This window comes from Geospiza fortis, unplaced genomic scaffold (genome assembly GCF_000277835.1).
Source record: "Geospiza fortis unplaced genomic scaffold, GeoFor_1.0 scaffold112, whole genome shotgun sequence".
NCBI lineage: Eukaryota > Metazoa > Chordata > Aves > Passeriformes > Thraupidae > Geospiza > Geospiza fortis.
The window spans coordinates 4950997-4972244 of record NW_005054298.1 but is presented as its reverse complement, the minus strand read 5'-3'; the positions used below and the strand labels follow the sequence as shown (position 1 = coordinate 4972244).

Genomic DNA, 21248 nt, shown 5'->3' with positions numbered 1-21248 from the left:
GTTCGCCTTAGGCTCAGGCCGCGGCAGAGGAGCGGGTTAAGAGGCTCGAGTTGTTTCTGAACTTAAAGTCCGGTTTAATACCTGTTTGCAAGGGATTAGAATGTGCATTCAGAAGGCTTATGTGTTTTCCAAGTAGCTGTCTGATTGTTACGACAGTCATCTCATAACTGAAGCCTTTAAAAGTTAGTAGAACAATGCACGAAGAAATTTAAGGCAAAGAACGCTCTTGTACTTTGAATGTATTTTTTTGAAATGCTTTTTCCAATAGTGATAACGTTTATGACAGGAGACCAGAGATTTCAAGTGCTGCACTTTAAATCTGAATTTAGTGATAATTTTGTCTTTATCTGTTAACAATGAAACAGGAGTTATGTGCTGCAGATATTATGTGCTGCAGTACCAGAAGAAGGTGAGATTCTTAAAACAGTCAAAAGATACTCATAGCTAAAAGTAACTGTCATGTAAAATTTAAGCATAGGAAAACTGTTTAGTGTACCAGAAAGCAGTTTTTCTGGTTTTACTGTGATACTTGTGGTGTTTGTCTGTTTGTTCTTTGTACTTTTCTAAGGAATTCTATAGCAGAACAACATACTGCATGCTTTGAGGTGGCTGAGTTATAATACAGGTTTAGTGTTCAGCAAATATTAATGCCTTTTTCCCTCCTAATAGATTTATTTCAAAAATAGAAGAAGTATTGAATGACTGGAAACTTATTGGGATTTCTTCAGGCAAACCTCTAGAGAAGGTCAGTTACTGCTTCTGAATTTTCCTGTAGAATTTGAATTGCTAATTAGTAATACATACATAATAATGCATACATGTATTTCATCTATTGCTGGTTTTGTAAGTGTGGCAGATAATGACGGTTTTAGGGAATTTCACTTGTAGAAGTGTCAATTTGACAAACAATTACTGTAAATTCACTGGTGGGTCATCTGCCAAACAGGCTGTTTCCCTGACAAAGATGGATCTTACTGTAGTGCTTAGAGATTTTTTTAAAATTCTAAGTTTGAATCTGGAAACATGCTTGAAGCTGCTCTAAATACTCAAGGAATCTTTTTGTCCTGCATCGTACCTGTGTCACACCCCATGTATTTATGGCTGAGGTTTGCACAGTGCTACTTGTGACTCAGTGTGTTTCATAGATGTGAGAGATTTTTTCAGAGTCTAATTAGAGCCTTTGTGATGCTTTCTCAGTCCTGTGAAATGCAGAGGAAATTGCTGAGCTCTTCTGCATAGTAATGCAGATAAACTCAGCTGGTTTGTGTGGAATGGCTGCTGTGTTTCCAGGGGAATCTCATTGCTCTTCATTCTAGTCAGGTACAGAGTATTTGGAATAAAACTTATGTTATCTAATGAATTGCACCTTAGCTGTCCCTGTATTCCTACATGTCTTCTTTTCTAGACCAGAGCTCTCTTCCCACCACTCTGTAAGATCCAAGGATTGTCCAAGTTGCTTTTAGTAGGAGCAGTGGCGCTGATTTTTTTAGACATTCCCATGCTGTGTTTTTGTTAAATAATTAATTATTCTTACACAAGTTTTGTAAGTTGTAGATAAAAATAATAATTTGTTGGTGAAGGTAAATATCAAGGTAATATTTGCACAGAATAGTTTAGTTATAGATGAAATCCCAGGTGGGAAACTTCTGTCTCTGGGCAAAGCTGAGGCTGTAACAGATGTACAGTTGCATATGGGAGGATGCAAATCTTTATTGCCATATAGTCCTGAAGACTGCAAGATGATATTTGATTTTTGGAATGAACATGATTATTGGCAACGTGGATTTTAGCAGCCAGCTACCTTTATACTGAGGAGCTTTGAGAATTGCTTATTGAAATTAAATCATGCTGAGCCATTAGGCAGTAGAAAAATGTGAATCAACATTATTGATCACATAGGCAATATTTGAAAGACTAATTTTAAAGACTTATGAATGTTAACCTAAATTTATGAGATAATATCTTCTTTTTTTATATGCAGGGTATATTTACCACAGGAACATGGGAAGAGAAATCAGATGAAATTTCATTTGCAGACTTCAAATTCTCAGTTACCCATCATTATCTTGTACAAGAACCCAGTGACAAAGATGGGAAAGAAGAGCTGGGAGAAGGTACCTGATAGCTCCCTTCCATAGTTGTAAGGATAATGCCAGAAGACAGTGTCGGAATGTGGAGTCCACAGTGTGCTGATTTGTGTCTGTGCGGGATTTTCTGAGGTCTGATGAGTGTGATCTGACATTTCTGCTTTTAGTTTGCTTTGCATTCGCACAGTGCTAATACAAGGCAGTTGTTAGTGAGCTGGATGGATGTGATGATACAATGATCATGTATCAATTTTTGTCACAGATGCCCTTCCTCTGCCAATGCAGGACTTGCTGTGCATGAACAATGACTTTCCTCCTCGAGCCCACTGTCTGGTGAGATGGTATGTGTGCTGCCTCTCATCTCTACTGCAAATGAGCATAGCAGCTGGAAAATCTGGCACAATCAGTTGTGTATTTCTTTTTTCAATTAAAAGTTAAAGCTTAAGTAAAATGATTTTTTTTACTAGACACAAGAAAGAAATGCCTGCTGTAGTGGGCCTATCTTTAATTTCCCCAAATATTTTCTTCGCCCCCCCAAATATTTGTCTCAGTTTCATATATTAACCAGGCTTTTATATATGTAATATTTAGGTACATTCTTAAAAAGGAAATCTGCACCACCTTAACTAACAACAATTATATTCTTAGTAATGCAAATCTTGAGCACATAATAGGATTTGTTCTGGAGAGATTGGTTTTATGTATAAGCAGTTTCAGTCATTATGAACATAAACTGGAAAACCTCAGGACTGCTAGACCTGAAAGTGCTCCCAGTCAAACACATTACAGTGTTGGAGTGCTGTTACACTCAGGCAGTTTGTGAGTTCAGATCTGCAGCACTCCATACCCACTCAGTTCTCGACCTCTCTAAAAATAAAGAGGTACTTGCATCAAATTAACGGATTTCATAATCTGTTGGTGACAGTTAGGTTCTCCAGGTCACAGTATTTTTTAAGAATTTTGTTTCAGCTGGCTTGCCAGGCACTAGAAATGGGATTTTTTCTCTTTGTCTCTCAAGGTACGGCTTACGTGAGTTTGTGGTTATTGCTCCGGCTGCCAATAACGATGCTGTTATTAGTGAATCCAAGTGCAACCTCTTGCTGAGTTCCATTTCCATTGCACTGGGCAACACTGGCTGGTAGGTGAAAGCAAAAACCTTTTTACATGTCCAGGTAAAACTCCAGCATACTGCATTGGTGAGGAAAAAGTATTGAATTGTTAGCAAAATACGTTCAGAGGTTTTTGTTTATTTGCACTGTAATATTGTTAGAGAAGGAATGAAGAAATCCCCATGTGTAAAGATTGAATAAATGTTTTTTTTTATTTTAATTATTGTTTGAAAACCTTTAGGGCTTTTAAAAGCTACTAGAAGTTGTAGGAATAATATGTAATTTATAAAACGTCACTTTTGCAAGGGGATTTTTTCCCTATGTGTAGTAACAGTAACTTAATCTAATCTTAACCTAAATTTAACCTAATCTTCCTCAAAAATTATATAGGCTGAAAATGAGGTAAGTGAAGTCATGAATTGGGCTGTGATTATGGCATGGCAATTTGTTTGGCATTCTGTTTAATGACATTAACACATAACATTTTCTGTGATTCCTGTGAAGTGTTTCAAAGTGTGTTCGTCTAAGAGAAAATATATTTCAAAGGATGAAATTATGTTGAAATTATGCCAGAATATTCAGCTAGTTTTAGAGACTCCAAGGCAGCAGGACACTTGAGTGATGTGCAGTATTCCTGTTGTGCAGTCAGGTGCCCCTGTTCGTGCAGATCCATCACAAGTGGCGCCGGATGTACGTGGGGGAGTGCCAGGGCCCGGGCGTGCGCACGGACTTCGAGATGGTTCATCTGCGCAAGGTGCCCAGCCAGTACACCCACCTGTCAGGGCTGCTGGACATCTTCAAAACCAAGATTGTAAGTATAAACTGATGCTATGTATAATTTATGTTCAACCCCTAGAGTGTTTGAGAGGATTTACTCTTTACATTGGATTTGTTCTCTGGTATTTTGAAGGGCTGCCCTTTAACACCTCTGCCTCCAGTTAGCATGGCTATTCGCCTCACCTTTGTGCTCCAGGACTGGCAGCAGTACTTCTGGCCACAGCAGCCACCAGGTAGGAGACTTGTGTCCTCACAATAACTTATTTTCAGACAGCCAGTCAGTGCTAAAGAAAATATTTGTGAATCTTGCCAGAAGAATTCTAACATTTTCTGCTTTGCTTAGGAAGGGCTTCAGTCCAATCCCACCCTGTATGATAAGCAAGCCAGCTTAAAGCTGCTCTCAGGTTGTAGCTCATGGCTGGGACAGGTGTTTTGGGTAGGGCTGTGCCTGGAAATGTGGGTTAGTCAGCATTTAGAAATACCATGATGTTTCTAAAATAGTGGTATCTATGTGGAATGAAAAGAGTGACTGAATCTGTGAAGAATTTGGCCCTAAATTTCGTAGGTGAATGTTTAGATTCATAATCTAGAAGACGCTAATACTTTGTGGGAGTTTTTGTCAATTGTTTCTATAAAGTACCTTATTTTGGTACTTCACTATCTAAGTGTATTTAACAGTGGGAAAAGCAGAAAATACTATCTAGACCTCACTTGAGGTAAAAGTTTGGATTTTTATTATTGTTGATACAGTACTAAATTTAATGGAGGAGGAATTTCTGAACAAGTCTTTTGTTATAGTAGCCTTGTGTAAAGGGGAGAAATAATATATAGTCTTTAAATTTAAAGTGTATAGAGCAGACTTGATAAGTTTGTGCCATAGTGATGCTGTTTAGGAAAAACAGGTAGTTACTTGTTTGGTAGTCTCAAAATGATCTCTTTTATTCTTGATGGTGGTGCTGTCTTCCTTGAGTATCAAGGATTTGGTTTTAACAGACCTATTTTTATATAGGTAGTAGCAGAAAATAAATTATAAACTTCTCAAAGGAAACAAACTCATAGGAAAAAGGTAGATATTAGTTTCTCATTAGCATCCGTTTTATTAGTGATCTGATGCTTTAGATACAAGGTGGTGGAACAGTTAAAATGCCCAGGTTCTTTCCTGACTTGGTAGCAATTTTGCATAACAAGCTTGAGGTATTTAGGGTACACTTGGAGAGACAGAGCTCATGTGGCCTTGGTTATCTAATTGTTTGGCTTTTCTTTGCTTAAAAAAGTACAGTAATCAAAATCCTATGTTCTGAAGAAGTGTGCAGTAAGGTTGATTCTGTGCTCTGTAGCTAAGGAATGTATGTTGAACATATGTTTAAAGAGAGTTCTGCTTATTACAGAGGAAATCAGTGCTGCTGTAAGTGATAGTTCCTCTTTGGTTAACCAAGTTTACCTAAAGAACTTGGCAAATGAATTCCACAGATTTTATCTTTTTATTGTTTCTGCAGACAAAATCTATTTTCTGTAGTCTCTCTGCCTTGCTGTAGTTATTCACTAAGTCAGGATCTGAGGTTTGTCATGGATGAGCAGTATCACTCTGATCATATTTCTTGATTGGAGCAGTTTGAATAACTTCCACTCCTTTAGTAGCACTGTTGTGGGTAAGGATGTCAAAGTGTGTTGCAGAAACTGGAGATGGACAGCATCAGTTTTACTGCTATTGCTACATGCATTTTATGTTCACTGGCAAGAACTAGACCTGTAACTTATATACCATGACTCAATTAGCTCTTCTCAAATAAAACCAAAGAATTTAAATGTCTTTTATCTTCTCTGCAGAAGAAATTATGTAATTAAGTTATCCAGATACTTCATCTGTGCTAATCCCTCACTTGTTTTGTTTGTAAACAGTTTGCCAGATGCAGTTAAAATTGCAGATCAGATGCTGTAACAACATTATTATAATGACATTACAACACATTATTATTATTGCCCACTTTAATTTTTGTTCAGTGGAGGCTGTCTGGTTTTGATTTATGTATTTGAAGGCTGTAACATGGGAAGTGCCTGAGGGTGCTGGGAGGCATCTCTAAGTACCTGGGACTACAGGGAATCCCCGAGATTATTTTATTAAGTCCTCTTTTTATAAAATTGTCAACTTTTAAAAGTAGTTGTTTTTTCACTCTGCAGAGTTGCTCTTCCAGAGTCTCCCTTCTCTGCTTGGAACTGATTTCCTGCCCAAGCATTTTTATGGCACTTTTGTGTCTGTTCTTGTGCCAACATTGAATCTTCAGGGCTGTCTTTATAGCTATCATCATTGCCTGTATGAAGGGAATAACCTTCCCTCAACATGAATGACAAGAATTGTATCTGTCCCTTTGAATGTCCTGTTTCAGTTTCTGTTGGAAGCAATTACTTTGACTGTATGTTAGGATTGTGTTCTCCTAGCTCAGTCACCTTCTCTGGTCCTCCTGCAAGTTACAGTCTTTCCAGTGAAATGAAGGTGATATGCTGCATCAAATCTTGCACAGATTCTTTATGGAAAATGTGTTGATTTTTCTCCAGATATAGACGCTCTAGTTGGGGGAGAGGTTGGAGGCCTGGAATTTGGGAAGTTACCATTTGGTGCCTGTGAAGATCCTATTAGGTAAGAGAAGAGTTCAGAAAACTGTTTTATAACTTCCTTAATGGAGGACTTAAAGGTGTTATTTCAAATCTTAGCTTTGCCTACCTGCCACTTAGCATGTCCAACAGATACTTAATTATTCAAGTGCATCAGAAACATCTGTGAAGGGTAATGGTTAAATAGCAAATAAGACCATTTGTAAAATTATCTTATGATATTCAGAGTTCAAGCTCATATGGCTTTTACAATAAACTTCTGCAGTACCCCATTTATCTCTGAAATTACTATCTTGAAATATACCTCAAGATAAACCTTAAAAATTATGTACTTTTGTGCAAGGGTTGGACTAGCTCTTATGTATGCAAACATGAAAACTTACTGGAGAACAAAGAGGGAATCAAACATGAACTATCACAAATACCTTTCAAAACATGAACTGTGATGGTGGGAACACTTTCTGCTATCACTGAAGGGCTGAAATCTTGTTTTGTTTCAGTGAGCTGCATTTAGCTACAACGTGGCCTCACCTTGCAGAAGGGATAATTGTTGACAACGATGTTTATTCGTAAGTGTCTTGTCTGAGTTGAAAATAAGTGTGCTTTTTTGCTCCTGTTGCATCTTAATGTCATCTCAAACACTGTGTGGCTTCACATGTGAAAAAGAACCCATTTTGAGGAATGCTAATGTCAGCTGATAGAACATCCAGTTTGGGAAAACACGTTTTGAAATGCATTTTTGTGAGAAAATATTATTGTGTTGTAATCTCAATAGAACACAAACCCCTGGTTTTGAGCATATTCTCATGTTAGACTTGAAAATTTTGTGTATCACATATTTCTTGGAAAAGATTATAGTGGAGCATGAAAGGTAAAAACAATTCACTGCTTGATATCCCTCTCCCAAAACCTGTCATCCAGGTTTTCTGCTAAAGAGGAAGAAGTGTTTCTTGTTCATGTCATGCACACACATGAGAATAGAGACTCTTGCTTGTCATGTTCTCCTTTGTAATGTGGTGACCTCACTGGTTATGACATGACATTTATTGAGAATTTGGTACTCATCTTTCCGATACTTATATTGGCATTTGGTTTTCTTTTTTCTTTTATTTTTCTTCTTTTTTCTTTTTTAAATTTTTTCCCCCAAGCGACCTGGATCCACTTCAAGCACCCCAGTGGTCTGTGAGAGTTAGAAAAGCAGATAACCCTCAGTGTCTGTTGGGTAAGACATCAGAATTTCCTGTCTTCTCTTGCAACTTTTAAACTAAAAGTACCAAGTTATGAAGTTAGAGTTGAGTTGTTGATTACCTGATGGCCTGTTTGCTCAGTTCCCTCATTTTTTTGAGTGAGCAGTATTTTGGGTTTCTTTTTCAAGAACACAAGCTTTGCAAATACATAAGTTCCTGTTGTAGTTTATTCTGTGTCTGTGTATGGTGAAATTCACTGCTGTTCTTATTTCACCAGGTTCCAGAGAATAAGAATTTTCTCTGTGTTCTGTGAAAATTTAGATTTCCTAGAATCTTCCCATTTTATTAAGTGTGTTTTGCATGTATCCATCTCCTAAGTTCATCCAACCTTTCTGACAGGGAGAATAAATATTCTGGAGATCTGTACTCCTCTGTCTGTCCTTGCCTTTGAGCTTGTGGGGAAAAGGCTTCAAAATTTTCCAAGTTTCATGTTGTTTTGGTTGACTCAAACTACTGTGCTGTGCTCTGGGAGAGGTGGCCAAGAGCTATCTGGTGTGCATTTACCTCAGCTTTAATGATGTGGTTTTTGTGCTTCAAATAATTTAATTATGTGGATTTTGTGCACAAGACATTTGTGCTTCAGAACAAATTATCAGATGTTCTTTTAGAAGAAAAGATAAAAATTACTGTCCTTGGGGCATAATTTAGAGTGTTGGCTCATTGCTCATTGAGATTTTTGGCTGAGTTCAGGAGCTTTGTTCCTCTACCAGGGGACTTCCTTACTGAGTTCTTCAAGCTTTGCCGTCGGAAGGAGTCAACGGATGAGATACTTGGAAGGTCTGCATTTGATGAGGAGGGAAAAGGTAAAACTAAATTCCAGGTGATTTGTTTACTTGTATTTAATAGTTTTGTGTTAGTTACCTTCCCTGTACCCTTATCTTGACTGGTATTTATAACTCTTACACGTACTCCTGGGAATTTTCTGGTCAGAGCTTCAGGGTGAAATTTCTCATGAATTCTAGACAAGTTTAGCTCCCAGAGGGACAATTGCCTCTGTTAATGTTGTGTCTGTTTATTTTTACAAGAATGGAAAAGCTTAAAATTTGACTAAAATGTACAAGAGTTGGTTATAGAACACGTCTGATTTGTTTGTATAGTTTTATGTATTTTTGCTTTTTCCACTTTTTTTCTCCTTTTTGTTGTACTCTCTAGTACATGTCAACAACCAGTTTAAAGAGTCTTTAATACGTTTGAAAGGTTTTGCTCTCATCCTCTCAATTTTAAGGACTTTTAAGGAAAAAAGAAAATTAAAACTTCCCAAGTTATCTGACCAGCAGGTCAGGCTTTATTCCAACTGTATAAGTGCTGCCATCTTTTTTTATGTGTCTGTCCCTCTCTTTGGCTTTTCTTGCTGTATATAGTGAAAGTTCCCTTCCTTCCTGCTGCTTGTCACCTGTTCTTCCCTCCAAAGATGGCCTGTATCAATGTATTTTCCTTGGTTATACTTGATCTTTGTTTTGAAAAAGGAGCTTGCTAGTGAGCTTAAAAAGGTGTTAGAGTGAGGAGGGTGTGTATTACTCATAGTGCTTGACATACAGTTCCTTTAGCCCTTCTTAGCTCTGGGCTTGCCAAGATGAGCTTTTTCAGGCTGCTCCTAATTATTCAGTTAAATTTGTCAGCTCTCCTTATAACAATACTAATTCAGTTTATTGTAAGAGACATTCTAGAGTTTACCAGCAGCAGGTCTGAAAAAAACACAGTCTTTTGATTTGAGAAGTTTACCTGAGGACTCTAAAACAGAATTGTGCTTACACAATATGATGCCAGTGATTAATACAGGATTTATTTAATATTTATCTAAAGCTTTAGCATATGCTGGAGCAGTCTTTGTTACCTGCAGTGTGTTTATTGGTATGATGTATAAACAAGGTTTAAATACTGAGTCTTCAGCAGGCTTTTGGGATACTCTGTTGGTAACTCTGCAGGAGCAGTGCTGCTACAGCAGGCACTACCTGTAGCCAGCTCAGTCCAGACTTCATTTGGTGAATTAAATCAAGGACAGTCTGTGACTCATTTGTGACCTCCTTCTGCTGTCTGTATTTGCTAAGAACAGTGAATGTCAGGCCTGGAACCTGGCAGCAGAGGTGTAGCTCTGGTTCACAAGGGGCTAAATATCAATACAAGATAAACAGGCTGATTAAGACAGGTGAACTCTTGAAGAGACATGTTCTAGTGTTTGGGGGTTTATTTTATTTTGTTCTAATTGTTTTTATTTTATTTGCTAGAGGTTGCTGATATCACCCACGCGCTGTCGAAGCTCACGGAGCCAGCGCCGGTCCCAATCCCCAAATTGTCAGTCACTAACATGGTTCACAGTGCCAAGAAGAAGATCCGCAAGCACAGAGGTGTGGATGAGTCTCCTCTGAACAATGATGTGCTCAACACCATTCTCCTGGTGAGTGAGCTGTCCCTGCATATGGATTCAGAGAGCACATGCACTTCATACACTGATGCATTTGCTTTAGAGCCTGTGGTAGATTTAAAGATATCTGATGTCAGTTCCAGTGCTTGAATTGCATTTATCACTTCTGGGAACAAGTTTTTACAAGTCTGTGTAGTATAAGTGGGCTAAACCTGATCTCTGAACTCTGCTAACAATTTTAATTATAGGGATTGCTGGTATGAAGCCAGCAGTAACTTTATGGAGAAAGTGGAAAAGGCAGGAAAACCGTACTGATGGAAGGTTTAATTTTTTTCTTCTTCAAGTTCTTATTTCCTGATGCTGCTGACAAGCTTGCAGATGTATTTGAAAACTGAGCCAGCACTTCAGCAAGAAACAATCCTCCTCCAGAGAATGAAGATTATGTAAGTTTTGTTGAGTGACACAAGAGAGAAAGCAATTTTGACTGTGTTTATACAGACTTTGCTGTGCTTGCCCTATATCTTGTAATACTTAGCTTTTGGAAAGATGAGTTTACCTTTGTGGAATCTCTGGGTAGAAATAGTGATGATTTCTGTTTCCTTCTAATTCCTTTTTTCTTCCAAAGACTGTAGTTTTAGGTATCTTCTAAGCTTAAAATGTTGCTTAACCACTTACACTTACAAACAAGAAAGAGCTCACATGGTTTTGGAAAACGATGCCATTGGTTCTGTATTTCTTGCTTTCTTTTATTTCTTCCCTAGAACCTCTTCAGCCAGTTTAAGTCTGCTCCATCTGACAGTCTGACATACAAATTAGCTTTATGTCTTTGTATGATAAACTTCTACCATGGAGGAGTCAAAGGAGTGGCACATCTTTGGCAAGAGTTTGTGCTGGAAATGCGTTACAGATGGGAGAACAACTACCTGATTCCAGGGTGAGACTTGTTGCTGTTGCTCCTTGGTCACAGAAAATGTTCTTTGTTCCAGGAGCTGAGTGAGGTCACTGTGACTTCAAAACATACAGTTTTGGGGTTTTTTAATTGCAAATGCTATCTCTGTTTTTATTACCCTACTTCACTAATGCAAGAAAGGGCAGGGAGTAAGGACAAGCATCTGTGCCCTCCTTTGAAAACTTCCAGATGCCCAGGGAAGCTCAACTTGGACTTTCACTCCACTGTGTGAATGAGGGCGGGGAAAAAAACTTACTGTAGTATAGTTTCACCTCTCTTCTAAGGGAGCTGTTGCAAGGTCCTGCTGGTGCAATGGCCTTTTCAGGTATTTCAGCCCTTCCAGGTTCTGTCTGCTGCAGCAGAGCTTGGGACAGACCAAACCAGGGACTCTCCCAAGATGAGGTAGAGCAATAACATACCCTGCTTTTAGTGTTGTGGTATTTTGGTTGGGGTTTTGGGTTTTTTGTTGATGTGACAGACTGGCTATTTAGTCACTAGTTTGTACTTTGGTTACACTAGCAGATAAACTAGAAGCTGAAATGTATAGCAATGATTCCACTGTATCGTTGCAGTTTTAAAAGTGCAGTCAAAGATGCTTAATTCCTGTTTGAAAGCAGTTACCTTTTCAACTTCCAGTTGGAAAACTGACCAGGAATTCAGTGTTTCACACTAGTGTGAGTGATCTCTGAGCTCCTGAAATGACCTCTGGGAAATACATGTAATTTAAATTCTGGGCTTGTCTGCTGAGACAATACAGGAGTTGTGTAGTTGAAGTGGTGGGGGTGGGTTCAATGTGGGTGTTTGTCCCTGATCTAGATTTCATGTGATTTAAGACCACATGTGTGTGAAAGATTCAACTTTATAATTGATAATGGTTACACTTCTACCTTTTGTTAGATTAGCTAATGGCGCTCCAGATCTGAGATGCTGTTTACTGCACCAGAAACTTCAGGTAAATATCCCAAATTTAAGAATTATTTTTCTCCTAAGGAAACTGTCAAAATTATAGCAATGATTAGCTAAATATATTGTTTTGTAGATTTAGTTGTGCTTGAGTATTTTGTGTGTGGAATTTATTTCTTGAGAAAAATTTTGTTACAGCAACAAGTTCAGTGGAATTGATATCTTTTAGAATTGTAAGACCTTTTCAGTGGCTCTACAAGTTTTTCTGTATGATTGTCTACATAAGGGAAATAATTGCTGAACAATTTTTTTTGTTCCTTTAACTTGTTAAATTAGATGCTAAATTGTTGCATTGAAAGGAAGAAAGCAAGAGATGAGGGGAAAAGGGGGAGCATGTCTGATCGTTCACCTGGTGGTGCTTCTGGTGATGGTGCCAAAGGAGGAGACCACTCTGGAGATAACCCTGACAAGGAAAAAGAATTTGGCAAGTCTTGGGAATCGTGGAGTGACAGTGAAGAGGAGTTTTTTGAATGTCTTAGTGACACAGAAGATCTTAAAGGAAATGGACAGGAAAATGGCAAGAAAGGACCAAAAGAGTCTGTAAACTTAAAACCAGAAGGTCGTTTGCACCCACATGGAAAATTGATGCTGCTGCATCCAGGAGAGCCTCTCTACGTTCCCATAACACAGGTGAGGGAGCAGGAGCTGAGCCAGATGTGCAGTAGAACACACAGAACATGCCTCATACCTGGGGATTGTGAAACTGCAAACATTTTGCAGGTTACAACCTTGTCTGTTGTTAAAATTGCTGAGTGTTTTTGACCTAATACCTTGTTTTTAATCTTTAAAACTGAATGAGGCTGCTAATCTCACACGTTCTTTGTTTTATTTGAGAGTGAGTGTCCGTACCAAATTTCACTCCAAACAATATATTTAAACAAGAATTAAACTTCCTTGCCTACCTTGAATATGGGGTTCTTTTTATTTCCAGTTCTTGAGGCATCTTCCATCCCGTCCTTACTTTCTTTCCTATAAAATAGGAGCTGCTGTGATCCTTGCACCATGAAGATTTCTGCCTGACTTTGCACAGTACTGGATCAGTTTTGCTGCTGTATTTGGTTTTTTCATAATTTCTGTGCTCACATCTAAAAGGCCATAGTTATTAAGTTTGGTGCCATTCTCAGCAGGTTTATAATCAAACAACCAGAAATGTTACCTGACATCAATAGGCTTTCCTGCAGAGTGACCAGGGATGAAATAGGAAGTGGTGCTATCACAGAAAGTAGTTTGAAATCAGCCATGCATGAAGAATACAGTGATTTTCATTCTCTTGAGAGAAATTACTTCTAATTAGCGTTGCTTTGCTTGGGTAAAACGTATGAGCAGAGAGTAGTCAGGTAAAATGTTCTCAATTACTTATGTGCTGACAGTATCAACAGCAAAAATTCTGCATTGCTTTGGGTAGATTTTCATCCATCTCAGCAAAATTTGTACCAGTCAAACACTTTCTGGATTTCATTAGGATTTTGGCATTTTAGCAATATATCCTTATATTGTTACCTTATTTCCAGGTAATTCTCTGTGTAGTTTCTTTGTTAGTGTCCTTCAGATGCACAACTTGAGGCTGAACTGTTCAGGCAGTGGAAAGTTGTGATCATTTCCTCTGAGTACAAAGGAAGCAGAATGAACTAGGGGTGAGAAGGAGCTTCCTGCTCCTCCTCCCTTGCCCTTACTGACTCCAGGAGGGGCTGTCAGTAACCCTGTGTGTTCCCTGTCACAGGAGCCAGCCCCCATGACCGAGGACCTGCTGGAGGAGCAGTCGGAGGTGCTGGCCAAGCTGGGCACGTCGGCGGAGGGCGCTCACCTGCGGGCGCGCATGCAGAGCGCCTGCCTGCTCTCCGACATGGAGTCCTTCAAGGTAGCACTGCTGGGACATCACATTGCTTGCTTCTTCATTCAGCTGTCCCTCTTGATTGTGTTGGACAGTTCTGAAGGTTTCTATGTTGTTTTTTTTTTCTCCACGAAACAGTTTCCAGTTAGTTTCAAGTTGAAAATAAAAACCTATTGGGAAAACTCTTGGCACATTTCAAAATCTATGCGATGTGATCTGTTACACTGTAGCATCCCAGTAAATCTACGCAATGTCTGTGGGAAGGGAAAAAACACATCAAACATACAATTCATCAGTTGTGAATTAAAACAGACATTCATCAGGTTGGGACTGGACTAACTGTGCTTTTGGGTTTCATTTCCTGTCTGAGCTCTGCAGAGGGAGCTAAGAGCACATCCACTGCTGCCAGCACAGGAGCTCAACACTAAGATTGGAGATTCTGTAATGAAATAGCCATATATATCTTTTTAATTATTGCAGTCTTTATGGTAAAAGGATATAATGTGCTGTACAGTTAGAGTATTTATAGTATAACAGTAATCCCTTTATTAACAGGGACTCATGGCATATTAAATATATGTGGAAGTTTTATTTATATGCTGCAAATAATCTAAAATCTCAAAGTAAAAATAGAGAACTGGAAGCACAAGTACATTCTTCATAGGTACATCAAATAGAAAACTTGGATTCCTTTTATGTTCTGGACCTATGGATGTAGTTAATCGTAGTGATATTGCATCTATGAAAAATAAAGGTTTTTTTGTTTGGGGAAGATACTTCTTTGAAGTTCCTTTTCAAAAGAAGAAGAAATGGTGAATTTTGTCATTGGAATGTTAAAAGATGGAAAGTCAGTGCTGAAAGCATACTTAGGCAGCCCACTGATTCTTTTAGTCTTTAATGGGATAAGCTTAGTGAAAATGCCTATTTATTGCAATGTGGCCGGTGTCAGGTGGAATCTTAACAGCATAATTTTGAGCTTGCCTGAAATAATTGATGAATGTAATGAATGTACATGTAGTGGGTGGTGAGAAGGCGATTTTTTTGTTGTCGTTGTTCCTCCTGATATGGGGTTTACCCCTTGCCATTGTCTTGGTTTGTGCTTTATTCCCTCTGTCCTTCTGTACAGTTTGTTGTCTGTGGACAGAAAAATTTCCTCAGTTTTATCTCTTACTCTGTGCTCTACCCACTAAACTATATTTCCCTCCTACCCATGTTGTCATGTTTTTATAGGATTTTTCAGGAACAAATTTTCTGTCCTCTCTTCCCTGCAGGCAGCTAACCCTGGCTGTTGTCTGGAGGATTTTGTGAGGTGGTACTCGCCTCGGGACTACATCGAGGAGGAAGTGATTGATGAGAAGGGGAATAAAGTCATCAGGGGCGAGCTGAGTGCCCGGATGAAGATTCCCAGCAACATGTGGGTGGAGGCCTGGGAGACAGCAAAGCCAGTCCCAGCACGGAGGCAGAAGAGGCTTTTTGATGACACCAGGGAGGCTGAGAAGGTGAAAGCTCTGGGGCTGGTGCCAGTCTGGGCTGTGATGCTCCCTGCAGCCCTTCTTTCCTCCCACTGCAGCATTGAAACACTGACAGGCCCTTGTGCTGTGTCCTTGGAGTTACTGTTTAGTGCATGGCTTAGGGTTGATTGGAAAGTCCTGCTGCTGTACAGGAGGGTGTTTGAAGTACCTAAAAGTATGCAATGTTACTTAAGTATTTCTTTGGATTATTAGTAAATAAACCCGATTTTTACCTGCATATGCATTAGGAACATTTTAGTTTCCTAATGCAGTTTTTGTTAGTTTTATTCCAACCTGTTGGGCAGATTCATGTAAAACTGCCTCTCAAGCCTTACAGTCGTGTTCCATTCTTGTGAATTCATCTTTCCAAGGTAACCTTAGCTTTGGGAAGTAGTTTTGATCACTAAAATATTGAATTTTCTAATGTTGCAGGTACTTCATTACCTTGCAGTTCAGAAACCAGCTGACCTTGCAAGGCATCTCCTGCCTTGCATCATCCATGCAGCCGTACTCAAGGTAAAGGAGGAAGGTAAATAATGTTTAATAAATTATTAAGATACTTAAAGGGAAACAGTGATGCAGTCAATAATTACAACTTTGTTTCTTTCCTTATAATAGAAGCAGTAGAAGATATATCTTCAGTTAAGAAGATTATTAAGCAGATAATATCCCATTCCAGCAAAGTGCTACGGTTTCCCAGTCCAGAGGACAAGAAGTTGGAAGTAAGGCTTTTGTAGTGGCTGGGGCTGGAAGCCTGATTGACTTTTGCACTGTTCATGGCAATGTTAAAAGAACATCTTTTTTATTTTCCCTTTTATTAAACTCTTGCAGGAAATCATTGCTCAGATTATGAGTGTGGAAGCCATCATTGCCAGGGCAAGGTCTCTCAAAGCAAAATTTGGGGTAGAGAAATGTGAAAATGAAGAGGAGAAAGAAGATCTACAAAGGTGACTTTTTTTTTTGAATTCTTATTTTTCACTGTGTTGTTTTGTTTTTCCTCTGATGCCTTTGTTTGTACTTTCAAAACTTAGGACAATGGTGACAATAAAGAAATACTTAGGAATCATATTTGGGTATCCCTGTCACTAGACTGTCTAGAGATGATGTGTGTGGGTACCTCAGTGCTCCTCCAATGAAGCACCTCTTTGGAGACATTTGATCCAGGTTTTTTTTTTAATAGAATTTCGTTTTATCTTGACAGTACTGGGGACTAACTTTTTTTTTTTGTGTATATAAAAGATATATTGGATGAACTCTGTTACCATACCTAAAATTAGGACTAGAAATTTAGTATTTTTTATAAATATTATGGAATGAAATAGCCCCAGTTGTTTTCTTATTCTTGTCTCCTTGCTGATGTGAAACATCACTGAGCAGCTCTGAATGGGAAGTGACAAGGAATGGTTCCTTGCATCACTACCTGCTGTCAGGTTATTTACTTGCTGCTCAAGATGACTAATATGTTAGAAAACCCAAGTTAACTTCTTGCTGCTGTGCTGGGAGGGAGAGATGACATTTGTGCAGTACATGCTGGGAGTTCAGAGATGTGGTGTCTGACCCAAGCAATGTCTGTGTGCTAAAGAAAATTGTCACATTGTGAATACTTCTGCATGGCCAACACCGTGGAGGCTTTCCTGTTGATTTTATACATCTGCTTTAGGAGCCTGAGTTTCATTCTTAGGTAACTGAGAGGAAGATTTTTTCCTTAAACTTTTAGAATAGAGAAGCAAGAGAATCTGCCAGTTCTCACCCTAAGCAAATGATTCTTGGTGAAGGCCTTGGCACAGGAAACAGCTCGCTTAGGTCAGCACACTGGATCTGGCCAAGGATTAACCATTCCTTTTTCCTTTTCAATCATTTGTTCCATCAGATTTGTAAACAGTCTCCTGGAGCAGCCAGAAGTGTCAGTGGTTGGTGCAGGAAGAGGACCTGCTGGCAGCATCATTCACAAGCTGTTTGTGAATGCTCAGAGGGTAAGAGAGAGCTCTGGGTTGTGCTGCAGCCACTTCTGATTTAAGCAGAATGAGCCAATGAGTTACCATATGGTGCCAATGTATTTTGTCTCCATATCTGCATGTATTGTCACATATGTGCTTGAGGTGTTTCTGTGAGGTTCAACATGATTTTGGCAGTAACAGAACCTTGCAGGACCAAAGAAGAGTGAGTGAGCTGGGATGTTAAACAGTTGAAGCCAGCTGGGTAGACAGAGGTGTCACTAATGCTTTATGTACTGCAAACAGTATCATCAGTAATGCTATTAAAAGAAAACAAATTTCTGCTTTATCACAGCAAGGTCAAGTGTTGATTGGTTCACAGAGAAATGTGGAGAAAAAGGTCATAATATTATATATTTTAGAAGCAGTAACTTCTTAAACTGAGGCTTATGCTTAGAATACTTGAGATTTTTTCTGTGGAAACCAGCCAGCATGCTTAGGAAGTTTCAGTTCTTTTTGAGTTTCTGCATTCAGTTTACCTATTGCCAGTGTTGCATCTGTTTTCTTGAGACCCTTCCCTTGCTGATACTGATATAAATGTTGCCTTTTTCTTTTAAGCAGTCTTTGGAATAATTATCTGAAAGTATTGATTTCCAAACCTCATGGACTGCAGTCAGCCTTCAGTTTCTTTCAGAATTACACCTGTTTATAGCATCAGATTTTCTAACTCAAATTTCACTACAGTGGTAATAAGGTAGCAGCCTGAAATCCCATTTGGAAATAATTGCTGGGAAAATGTTGTGATTGGGTGTTAAACACTTTAAAGGGATCAGTGCTTTTCTAATAATCTGTATTTTGCAACTCGGCATAAAAAGGACCATTCTGAAAACAGACCATGGTTATTCTGAGGAATGAAAATCAGGACACTTCTTTTATTCTTCCAGTCTCTAGGGAAATTGTGTTTGCAAACCTGAACCTGCTAACCAGCCACCCTTACCCTTCAAAGCCCAAGACTGTGCCCTGTAAGTGATGCACACATATGCACTTGCCTCTTTAAGAGAGGCAGCGGGTTTTGAAATCTAAGTTTCTACCCTTAGGATGTGTGCAAATTTCTAGGGTTTTGTTCTGAAACACCACTAACTAAAACAGGGTTCCAGGTATTTCCCACTAGTAGCTGGTCAGTGTTAATTAAGGTTTCTTAGTGGGACAGGAACAAACTTGCTACAAACCCCACTTTGTGTTTAACCTGCCACGAGTTATTTCAGTAGAGAGCTGCTTGGTAAATAGAAGTGAAATGAGTTCCTTGTTCATTACCTTTTGAACCTGGACTCCTCTCTGAGCTGTGTATAATGTGTTCTGTTCTTGAGTTTTCTCAGGAAAATTCTGATAGCCAGTGCATGTTCTTGGAGTGCATGATGTCTCTTAAACCTGCAGTCTCCTCCTAACCTCTTGTAAGTCACCTCTGACTTGCCTTTGTTTCTGTCTTTCATCACTGGTTCTTTTCTCATCCCTTTCCAAGCTGACTGAATCTTCTGATGAGGTAACCAACTTTGTCCCTCCTTTCCCTCTCATCTTCTCTGCATAGAGCTGAACCTTCTGGTGGATGTAGTGCAGCAGCCAGATTTAGTTTGTACTGGTGTTCACATCTTGAGCATAAAAGTAACTTTGTGTTTCCAGAATGGTTTTTCTGCATTCACACTTTATTTTCAGAGGCTAATAATGCATAGTGAAAAGAGAGAGAAATGTTTAAAAAAAAGTCTCAAAAAACCAAACCAAACAAAAACCTTTATTCGAGTGAGTATTGGTGTTTTCTGATGCTGAAATATGTGGCCATGCCTTTATATTCTTTGTTGCCACCACTGTTTGTTTGTTGATGTTTTGGGGGGAGGTGGTGATGAACAATAAGCTGGATGCTGCATTCCCAACACTAGTGCTTCCTGAAGGTGGGGAACTTTCTGGACAGATATTTGGGAAAGAAGCAGGGTAACTGTGTGAAGTGTAGCACAGGGAAGATCCTCTCTGTTGGTTTCCTCGAGCTGTTCTTGTGGGAACACATGGCACTTGTCCCTGGTGGGTTCTGTGGCACAGCCTGCCCCTGTTCCTGGGAGAGGGCTGGGAACAGAGGGACAGCAGCAAGGGACCACAAGGGGCAGCCAGTGACTTCTGCCACACCTCAGGGATGGTGCCAGTGTGGAGTTGTACATGCTTGACTCAGGAAGGACCCTATTAGGGTATTGGGGGAGATGTGTGTATCCATAGGAATATGTAATCAGGGAATGTTGATTGGGCATGCCAGCTCTTCTTCCAGTATCCAGGTGTCAGTGTTGCTGCTGCCTGGCTCTGAGACAATGAACTCCTCCTCCAGCTGGGATTGTGCAGCAGAGGGATTTCAGCAGCAAGGCTCTCTGCTCCATCCTGCAGTGGTGTTGCAGTCTGAAAGGCAGGTGACTGTCAGGACTGCAGTAGTGGCAAGTGGAGGCTGCCTTGGTCTCCTGTAGCTGCAGGGAGCTGAGGAGAGCACCCTGGCTGAGAAGGGGCCATTTCCTCCAGTCACAACCCTTGTTTCACACTGCCACATCAGAACTTCAGCTGGGCAGAGCTTCACCATCCACACGCGAGGGTTCTTCCATCTGGTTACGTTTGCGTTATTTCCTAGCATCCCATTAGCGCTTTGCTCTGTGTACACATGAAGCCTCTAGCTGTGTTCCCCATTTCTAATCTTCCTCTGAGAGCAGCTTTGTGAATCGCAGTGTTAGGCAGCAGGCTGCCCTGTCCCTGTGCTCTGTCGCAGGTCCCCGTCCCGCTGGAGGAGGAGCTGCGGCGCTCGGGCTCTCCGGAGGAGCGAAGGCAGGGGGTGCAGTCGGAGTTTCCCCCGCCCGCGGGCCGGGAGGTGATCCTGCGCGCCTCGGTGCCCCGGCCCGCCCCCTACTCCAAGGCGCTGCCGCAGCGCATGTACAGCGTGCTGACCCGCGAGGATTTCCGCCTGGCGGGGGCCTTCTCGGCCGACACCACCTTCTTCTGACACGGCCTGGGCCGGGACTCGCTGCTGCGGCCGGGGAGCTGCCGAGGGACCGCAGCGCTGCTTCCCAAGGACTTGGATTGGCCGCCGCAACTCATCTCCGAGGTTTGGAATGGCTTCAGGAGTGGTTTCAAACTCTCTGTCCCAAGGCAGCATCTTTTCCTTTCCTTGCATTAGCTTAATTACGGACCTGAATGGGCTGTGTGCAAATATTCATGTTGAAATTGATGCAGAATGTGCTGCTTTGCACTTCAGGATCAGACTTTATCAAGTGACGTTAGTCTACATAAATTGATATATATAAAAACATTAAGTAATTTATATTTATTACTAATCATAATCACAGAGCCCAGTATTTTTTGGTTAATCACTGTTTCAGGTGCTTCTGAAATACCCTTATTTTTATTTAAAGTGTACAGTTCATACTCTAGTTTGTGCTAAAGTCTCCTGGTTGTCCAGATCTCGTCACTTCTCCCAGACAGAACTAAGTGGACAGAGAGCCAGACTGACAGCCTGCAGTGGATCACTGAGGGGTTGGGATACTTTGTATCCTTCCCTTGGTGCAAGGGCCAAAGCTGGATGGAAATGACACCCTGGAGGTGTTTCACTGTGAGCAACTCACTGGTGTTGACCCAGGCTATTTGTCTGCACACCCTGTCATTGATGGAACAGGAGGGGACAGCTCTGTCACCTCTGGCCCCTCACCCCACCTGTGCCAATGTTGCTTTACAGTGACCTTCATCTGTTTGAATGAGAATCAGCAGATCAGCATTACTTTACAGATGTACAAACAGCTACACTATTGTGGATGTTACTCAATAAATATGAACGTACTGTTGGCTCTCAGTA

General features: G+C 40.2%; 1 protein-coding gene across 1 annotated transcript in view; it reads left to right on the top strand.

Moving 5' to 3' along the window:
- The window catches only part of RAB3GAP1 (RAB3 GTPase activating protein catalytic subunit 1), a 22551-nt gene extending 1303 nt beyond the window's left edge, over positions 1-21248 (top strand). Inside the window, 23 exon segments of the mRNA XM_031057407.1 lie at positions 382-409; positions 632-745; positions 1982-2114; positions 2350-2428; positions 3106-3225; positions 3842-4007; positions 4107-4206; positions 6527-6608; positions 7084-7152; positions 7732-7805; positions 8541-8633; positions 10056-10225; positions 10537-10635; positions 10954-11126; positions 12039-12093; positions 12381-12734; positions 13825-13962; positions 15207-15434; positions 15879-15975; positions 16065-16168; positions 16278-16393; positions 17317-17419; positions 20172-21248. Coding sequence (XP_030913267.1) covers positions 382-409; positions 632-745; positions 1982-2114; positions 2350-2428; positions 3106-3225; positions 3842-4007; positions 4107-4206; positions 6527-6608; positions 7084-7152; positions 7732-7805; positions 8541-8633; positions 10056-10225; positions 10537-10635; positions 10954-11126; positions 12039-12093; positions 12381-12734; positions 13825-13962; positions 15207-15434; positions 15879-15975; positions 16065-16168; positions 16278-16393; positions 17317-17419; positions 20172-20402 — 2926 coding nt within the window. The 3' untranslated portion in view covers positions 20403-21248.